The sequence below is a fragment of the Uranotaenia lowii genome, unplaced genomic scaffold (genome assembly GCF_029784155.1).
Source record: "Uranotaenia lowii strain MFRU-FL unplaced genomic scaffold, ASM2978415v1 HiC_scaffold_808, whole genome shotgun sequence".
Lineage (NCBI taxonomy): Eukaryota > Metazoa > Arthropoda > Insecta > Diptera > Culicidae > Uranotaenia > Uranotaenia lowii.
In genome coordinates, this window is record NW_026598765.1 from 3,667 (window position 1) to 12,819 (window position 9,153).

At 36.1% G+C, this 9,153-nt stretch overlaps 1 protein-coding gene across 1 annotated transcript; it reads left to right on the top strand.

Moving 5' to 3' along the window:
• Positions 1 to 241: 241 nt before the first annotated feature.
• LOC129760892 (phenoloxidase-activating factor 2) lies at positions 242 to 8,894 on the top strand. Its single transcript, XM_055758574.1, has 5 exons — positions 242 to 394; positions 698 to 873; positions 1,056 to 1,189; positions 7,829 to 7,994; positions 8,060 to 8,894. The coding sequence occupies exons 2-5, from the start codon at positions 712 to 714 to the stop codon at positions 8,855 to 8,857; spliced, it is 1,260 nt and encodes a 419-aa protein (XP_055614549.1). The 5' UTR covers positions 242 to 394; positions 698 to 711; the 3' UTR covers positions 8,858 to 8,894.
• The last annotated feature ends 259 nt before the right edge of the window (positions 8,895 to 9,153 follow it).

Below are 9,153 nucleotides of genomic sequence, written 5' to 3' on the forward strand. Positions count from 1 at the left end.
TTATCGAGATCTAACGGTCTGTTGAAAATTTTAATTTTCATTCGTCATTCTAACTGGTAGAAGAGGAAATTTAATCGTTTTCGACACCTCCAGATTGCTCGTCCATAGATGGCGCCACATTTGTGATTTTAGATTGGAATGTCCGTACAATCAGAGAAACTGTTTCTGTTGCATCAACTTCAACTTCATGACACACGTAGCGTCTTTCGTTGCTGCTCCAAGGACTTCAACATTCGATCAGTAGTCGTAAAATTTGCCGACGGGCAACGATCCAATCATCAGTTGGAAGTTGGCACCGAAGAAGTGCAGTTCACAAATTTGAACCTATCGTCCGCGTTCCGCCGGTGAGGATCATCATCATCGTCGTCTGGAGCCTAGAGCGTCCGTCTTGCAGGTATTTCACGCTTCACAGATCGTCATTAGAAACTTGTTCGAGCATTGTTTGAACTAACCTTCTCGAGGGGGTTTTTCAATCCAGACGTTAAAAGCCGGTTGTTTAGCTTGTTTTACACCATTGTACGATGTAAATGTAGAACTAATCTTTTGTTATCAATTAAGTATGGTCGCCAAAATTGATTACTACAATGCTGGAATTAAAAAAGGCCTATCAAGTGGACCCGGTTTTGCGCCGTTTGAATGATTTTAAAGACTAATTTCTGTCTACAGGAGTCTAATCTGTAACGTTTTATTTTTTCAGATTGCTTACACAAAATGTGTCGCCTCGCAGTGGCGATTGGATCGGTCGCCATAATGGCGATCGTTTCAGCCCAACAACCTATCGACAGGATCTACTTTCCCGAAAACGAGACGTCTATCCTAGACCTGTCCAATCGAGCAGGAATAGACGAAGTGGTAACTCCGGACCCTTTCGGGGTAAGCTTCTTTTCGGTTTTCTCTTCGCTGTTTTAATTACCGTTATAAGCCACGATCCGTTCGCCAACGGCAGTCCAAGGACACCCACATCCGGTGCTATTGATACGAACGAAAAAAAAATGACATGTCTTTTGTACATTCATTAACCTGCCATTCCTTCTCTTGCTTTCTCAAATATTTAGCCGAATTCACCAACGCTCTCACCGATGACGCTAATCACAGCCCAAGGAGATAAATGTACCTGTGTACCATACTTCATGTGCAAACCAGAAGCAGAATTCGCGGACCAGAACAAGTTTAACGAGATTGACGTCAAGTAAGTATGCAGACGATAGCATGTTTATGGTTCCGTTCCATTGGAAGCATATGGTAACGGCTTTCTTGTGAAGGACGCAGCAGTCGCTCCTGTCAAGGACACCTTAAATTTATTCAAAAATCCGCAGATTGAAAAATTGATTTCATAATCAACAGTCAGATGAACAGTTAGAGAGGGAATCTAGGCTCAACCATGTTGAAATTTCAAATTCCCTTTCGAAAACAAAAATTACAATTCATGGAATAAGAATTAGGAATCAAATTCAAAAATTACAATCTCTGTTGTATTAAAGAGGTCAGAATGACATTAACAAAATTTCAACAATAGTTTGGAATATTCGTTCCGATTTGTGGATCGCGGCTATCATTTTGTGGCCCGCAAAGTTTTTTTCGTGAATTAGAAAATTTACATCAGTATTCTCTAAGAGCTTATTTTTTATTGGAATGTGTGTAACATTTAAAGACAAGTGTACCTATATAACTAAATCTGTTACACAAGCGTTGCACAATTCGAGAAAAAAAAATTCAAATTTTTAATTTGATTTCTTCTTAACAGAAGTTTTGAAAATGGTCTCCACCTTTCTTCAGCGTTGAAAGCTTCTATCTAGGTAAGCGCATGGCATTGGTTTCAATTTTGGGAGGCTGTTTGGACCTTATGGATACAGTCAGATCATGCTTAAAATAACTTCAGTTAAATTTCAAACGAAACATTAAGTATTGAAATGAGAGATTTAGTTTTCAATTATTCATAATATTAAAATTTTTGCAAAGTTTTTGAAAATATCTTAACAGATTGTGGACCAGAAACGAGATATCTTGCTTTTTAGCTTGCTTTTTAGCAGCGTTCGTGCTACATTTAGAGTTATAACTCAAATTTTAAAAATTTTATAATGAAACTATATTCTGTAAAATTGACCACCACTACCAGACTCTACTCCAATAATGATCTTCCTTAGAGGTGGAATTATCGGCATAAGATTCTATGCCGGGGTGGCACTAACAAGCTTTCTCATTGTTAGCATTGTCCTCCCAGCGCAACCTCATGGCATATATCTGAAAGAAACCTAACTTATTCTAACAAACCACAAGACAAAGCAGGATGGAAACAATCAGCCAGCCAGGATATTATCGAATGATGTACCGAGTGCTGTGGCATTTTTTTTTGTTTTTGTTCTGTAGAATTTTGTTCTTGTTTCGCTTGAATGTACTAGTCATGCATCATTTTTCATTTTTGGCATAAAGTAAGCGCTGAGTGGCATTCAAATTTAGAAAACTCTTCTTGGGTATATCAATGATCATCAATGAAGGAAAAAACAAATAAGTATTACAGTTAGGTAATTGTGAGTTCTTTTTTTAGTTTGAAAAACACCTTTTTTATATGATGTTTCAAATCAGTTATTTTATGTTTGCTCAAGCAAGATACTTAAGTTTTTTTTTGTGAGGCCGAAAGTTTCATCCCTGAAATTTGTTGCCATGCCAGTCGAAAATGTTAACAACTCAATTGCAAACGAGCCCATATCTGGTCTCGAAGTTTTTTTTTACATATTTTAAGCTTGATTTACTGCCGTTTTAAGTAAAATTGTTTATTGTGAAAAAGCGTGCATCAAAAATACAAATACCTAACAGGGATAAACTTTAAAAAAATATTAAGTTATCCCTTTTTCCACAATCAAACTTATTGGGATAAAACAATTTTGTTTTTCTTTTTGGAAAAAAATCTGAGATGTTCAAAAAGTCGTTACCACTGACATTTCTCTCTCAATAGATTCATAATGTTTTAGTGTGCCAAAATAACAATTGACACTAAATACGAAAAGGTTTATAAAAAAACAGAAAAATAATTGAGGCCCTTGAAGCCATCAAGTTCATCAAAGCCAATCTCGAGAAAATATGCCTTTAAATTTTAGTTTTCAGCCATTTTATATATTTTTTCGAAAGTTTGTAGTTTTCTTTTGACTTTAAAAGTATGTAAATAAAATTCTAAAATTATAAAAAAAAAATCACCAATGAAATATTTATGAAGAATTGTTTGGTATTATCAACTCAAAATCGAACCTTTTTTAGCGCATATATTCTTCTGGCTCTGAGGACTTCAATTGAAATTAGAAGGGAACGTTGGGTATTTTGAGTCACCATTTGCATTTGCTCCATATATTATCTTTGACAAATGATAAAATATAACTCACAAATAATAGACTAGTTGAAAATATTTTTTTATAAAGAAATTCATTTAAGAGATCTAGTTTTTTTAGAAATATGTAATTGTTGAGGATTTTGAAAAAAAACTTTGAGGAATTGTGGGCCAACAAATCAGAAATGATCATAATTTATTATTATTCCGAAATAGTAACTTCATAATTCATTCAGTTATTAATGTAAAACCACTTGAGTAAATGAAACGAAGAGTAATGTACGATCAATAAGTTCCTCAAACAATACTCGTGAACGAGTTCGCAAAGTTCTTTTTATAGAAGTAATGTATGTATGAAGATAAGAGTGATTATGGATGTATGGGAAAATTCATGATCGAATTTTGAAAACTGACGATAAACATTTTGTAGATAAAGGGTGATGCGGTCAAAATTTGGTTAAGGGAAAACGCGTGTAAATCGGTGAAATCGTTTGTTTAAAAAATTAAATTAAATTTCTTTTGCAAGTTTAATTGGTTAAAAATTCAGGAAAATATTCAGTTAGGCTTCCGCTTTTCCAAATCCAAATAACCGGGCCTTACGCTTAAGCCCAGCCATCAGATTTTGTACAGCCACCTTGTCCACCTTCTTCGCCGCAGAAAGCCAGTTTGCTTTGAACTGCTGCTCGTCTTTAGCTGTTTTTTTGGTCTTCTTTAGGTTCTGCTTTACAATAGCCCAGTATTTCTCAATTGGGCGGAGCTCAGGCGTGTTGGGAGGGTTCTTGTCCTTGGGAACCACCTGCACGTTGTTGGCGGCGTACCACTCCATGGCCTTTTTACCGTAATGGCAAGATGCCAAATCCGGCTAAAACAGTACGGAACAACCGTGTTTCTCCAGGAAAGGCAGCAGACGTCTATTCAAACACTCTTTCACGTAAATTTCTTGGTTGACAGTCCCGGAAGGTATGAAAATGCTTGTTTTCAAGCCACAGGTACAGATGGCTTGCCAAACCAGATATTTTTTCGCGAACTTTGACAGTTTCATGTGCTTGAAAATATCTGCTACCTTTCCCCTTTCTTTTGCCGTATAAAACTCCTGTCCCGGAAGCTGCTTGTAGTCGGCTTTGACGTAGGTTTCGTCGTCCACTACCACGAAGTCAAACTTCTTCAACATCGTCGTGTACAGCCTCCGGGGTCGCGCTTTGGCCGTCGTATTTTGTTTATCATCGCGATTTCAAGTCACTACCTTCTTGTAAGTCGATAGTCCGGCTCGTTTTTTGGCTCGATGCACGATTGTAGACGATATACCCAGCTTATTTGCGGCATCTCGGAGAGAGAGGTTAGGGTTTCGCTTGAAACTAGCCGCAACTCTCTTTGTCGTCTCAGCGACTTCCGGTTTTCGATTTACCCCCAATTAAGACTTCCTGGCTGTCGACAAACGTTCTCCAAACACTTTTATTACAATTGTAACGGTTGATTTGGCAACTTTTAGCGATTTTGCCAGCTTTGCGTGCGAGTAGCTCGGATTTTCGCGATGCGCGAGCAAAATTTTGATACGCTGCTCTTCTTCCTTGGACGGCATTTTGACAACTGAAGAGTGAATTCCAAAATCAAAATAAGAGCAACATTCTACACACACACATCTTCAAAATGAGGGGTGTTCAGGTTTTTTTCAATGCAAAATTGATAAAAATATTTCAAGTTGATATTGACCAAATTTTGACCGCATCACCCTTTATCAGAACTCGAAGAATTTTTAGAAGATTTTGACCAAATTTAGCAAATAATAAAACCTTTGATGTCATAAGATTGTATAAAAATTTCTGTACGTTAACCGTTTTTATAGAGGGGGCTTCTTTACAAATTTTTTAAAATTATTATGAAATTCAAAAATTTTCGAACAAAATGCTAATTGCTAAATATAAGCGTTTTAACAAAATGAGATGGTTTATTGAATGAAAATATGACACCATTCCAACCATTTTTGGAAACTACTGAGCCAATTAACGTGACATTTTCTTGTAGTCGTTTTCAAGACCGGGAATGGTTTCTATAATAATTCTAAGCCCCTCCAAATCCAAAAAAGGTGGACTCCTATACTAATTAATCAAAAAAATTGACACAATACCAACAATTTTCGGGAACTTTTCAACCGACCAACGTGAAAATTGACGAGTAGTCGTTTTCAGAACCGAGAATAACTTTTGTAATATACTTTCTAACCCTTCAAAATCTTAAAAGGGGGGGCTCCCATACCAAAACTAACAAAAATTGACCAAATTTAACAATCTTCGAAAAATTTTTGTTTAAAATTGATAAACTTAAATGTTTTGTTATGATGAGATGATTTTTTTAATTGAAAAAAAAAAGTTTTAACAAAATATGATTGCATTGATAAACGCGTCCCATTTTCAAACATTAAGACTCTTATATTCAATAAAAAGGAAAACACATATAATAAAAAAAAACAATGGCTTAGTGTTTTCATAAGGTTTAGCAAACTTTTTGATTATGTTCAAAATTGCTTATATTTTAATACTCTGATTTTTTTATATTTTAAGTGTTTTATTTATTACATTTCAGATCCTTTCTATTTTTTTAAAGGGTTTCTCCATCATCCTACACGCAAAATAATCTGCACGTAGCAGCTACGTGAAAAACTTTATATTTTTAATCCAATTGATTTTCACGTAGCTTCTACGAACAAAACATGTAAACCCTCCCCTAATAAAAATTGGTGCTTCATGAATGTCATCTAAAATTCACGTGAATTTAAGATGGTTGCAATTTGGTTTGATGGTGTGTTATTTTAATCTGTTTCATTGTTTCTGTTAATCATTCATACTATTACTATATTTCGAAAAGTATTTTAATAAAAAATCAACTATAAATTTACGTATAATCGTTTATATTGCGGAATATTTTCAACTTATAGTTAAGTTGCCATTGTATCTATTTTTGCTGCTGCTGATATCTTACCAACTGTGTTGCTGTGCCTATAAGGTTATAGTAAACATTAAAAGTTATATTTATGAATATGCCACCTGCAATCTTGACTTACCGGTTGATGCATTTGAGGTTCACCAGTTTTGCAACCTTCGGCCTTTCCCTGAAAGCCTTGATCCTTCAGCCGCTGCAGGATTAAGAAATGCATTACCATCACGTCTTCTTCCTTCGACACCAAGGCCACTGTCGTCGTTCAGTTCTAGAAATTGAAAAAAATGGATAATTTAGAGAAAATCAGCGAGAACACTATATTCTTTCACTTCAATTCCATGCAGTTTGTGTGGACATAGCCTGACAAATGAATGTTCCGTTTTTTTATCTTATAAGAATCGCATATGCTACGAGCCCGTTAAAAAAGCTCCAAACGGATTTCAGATCATTTACTTAGACTTTAAGTGAATTTCATGTGTCGTCTATGTGGGAGGAATGAAGTTATTACAATCACGTACAATCGATGAGATGCAACAAAATCTTCGTTTACGTGAAAAATACCGTAAAAAAATTTATAAATTCAAATTTCATTCAATTCAAATTTCAAGATGCAGCTTTCATTTCAAGGATTTAACCTTGAAGGATATTAAAATTCAAATAGTAAAATAACATATGAAAATATAAATCAATATTAAAATTTCTATCAATTATACAAGGTGTAGCAAAGCACACCGGCTCAGCTAGTATTTTATAAAATAGCCCGGTTTTGTCCAGTCCGGATACTTGTTGAAAAAGTCCAGGCCACCTTACATTAAACAGCTACATTTTTACCAAACAAATTGTATGTTTATAAACAGTCCTCCATTCTCGATTAGATGCTTAACCCTTCGTTTCAAATATGTAGTTTCAAAATCAGAAAATGTTTGAAAAAGGGAAAAAATGTATTTTTTGAGAATTATTTTCAACTGTTTGAATGATTTTTTAGATCTTAAAAAAATCATAAAATTAATGGTTATAATTAAACCTGATGAACAGGTCATATGAACTTAGCAATAAAATAAGTTATGTATTTGAATTTTCAAATAACTTCAAAAAAAGGGGGATATTCTAAGTCAAAAAGAGACTGCTAGGGATTCGATACGAATAAAAATACCGGAAAAAGAGAAATCGTGGTGGCGGGAAATTTAGAAAAAAAAGGAAGATTTCCATCCAAGATTATGATATCATTCAACAGAGAATCATTTGAAATTCATGTTTATGTGTTTAAAATTTATTCAGGGAAGTTTCGTTAAAATTCTTCTCAATGTTCTAGTTCAATAACCGCTTATAATTTTTTGCAAAGACAAGCTTTTTAATTTATCGACCATTTATTCCGGATTTTTTACAAATCAGTTTGTTTTTTGAAGGTGTTATCACATTATTTTAATAGCCTTTGTAATAAATTTCCTCGTGAAGTATTAAATAAATTTTACAGACTTGTTTGTTTTGGGGAACTCTTGTTGTGCGTTCGAGCGGACTTATTAATTTCAAATCACCAATATTTATTTTTCTTTATGTTGTTCCATTAAATTTCAGTTACAATCCGGAAAGCTGCCAGGATGTTCTGGACGTTTGCTGCCGCGACGAGGACTCGTTGGTGGTCCCGATGAACAACACCCCGGGAACGGTTCCTCCAAGTCGCCCGAGAGGTTGTGGGCTGCGGAACATCGGTGGAATCGATTTTACACTAACAGGCAATTTTGTTAGTACAGTGTTGTTAATTTCTGTAGATATGATTTCTAACTAAGGTTTTATCGTTAAATCTAGAATAACGAAGCCGGTTTCGGTGAATTTCCTTGGACAGTGGCCATCGTTAATGTGGCTGATGGCTCAAGTCACTGTGGTGGATCGCTCATCCACCCGAATCTGGTCCTAACGGGAGCTCATTGCGTCCAAAGCTTCAAACGAGGTCAGCTGAAGATTCGTGCCGGCGAATGGGATACGCAAACGACAAAAGAACGTCTACCTCATCAGGAACGTCTGGTTACACGCGTTAATAGCCATCCTGAGTTTAACCCCCGATCGCTAGCCAATGACGTAGCTGTCCTGGAACTGGAGAAACCAATTGACCTGGCGGATCATATCAATGTGGTGTGTCTGCCGCCAAATAACTACGACACGAGACGTTCGGATTGTTTTGCCAGTGGCTGGGGAAAGAATCAGTTCGGAAAGGCCGGTCGCTACAGCGTCATCATGAAGAAAGTTCCTCTTCCACTGGTGGAATCTTCGACGTGCGAGAGACTGTTGCAGGGTACCAGATTGACGAACCGCTTCCGGCTGCATCAGACCTTCATTTGTGCCGGTGGAGAACGTGGCGTTGATACCTGTGAAGGAGACGGCGGGGCGCCTCTGGTTTGCCCGATTGGTTCCACCAACGACAACCGTTACGTACAGGTTGGATCCGTGGCCTGGGGTATCGGATGTCATGACAAAATTCCGGCTGTTTATGCCAACGTGATGCGATTTAGGTCGTGGATCGATAACGTTGTGAGGACTTTGGGTTACGACACCTCTGTGTATGATTCTAATTTGTCTCAGTTTTCTGAAATTTTTGCCAGATCGTAGGAGATTTCTTTTTTAATAAAGACGATGTGATGAATAATTAACGTGTTTCATTCAAGCTTAACTGATCGATCAAAATTTCCATAGTAATATCTAAGAGAGCCGCCTGTTTGACAGCTTATTTTGAGAGGTTTAAAACTTTTCAAAAGCAAATCTTTAAATCTCAAGCTTTTCTGTAATTCTATGTTATACATCGTAACTATTTGAATGCTGTATTTTGAATTTTTTGTATTTTTTTTTCTTCATTTTTTTTTGAGCGAGGAATGAAATAACAGGTGATCCAAACATTTCGAGCTACT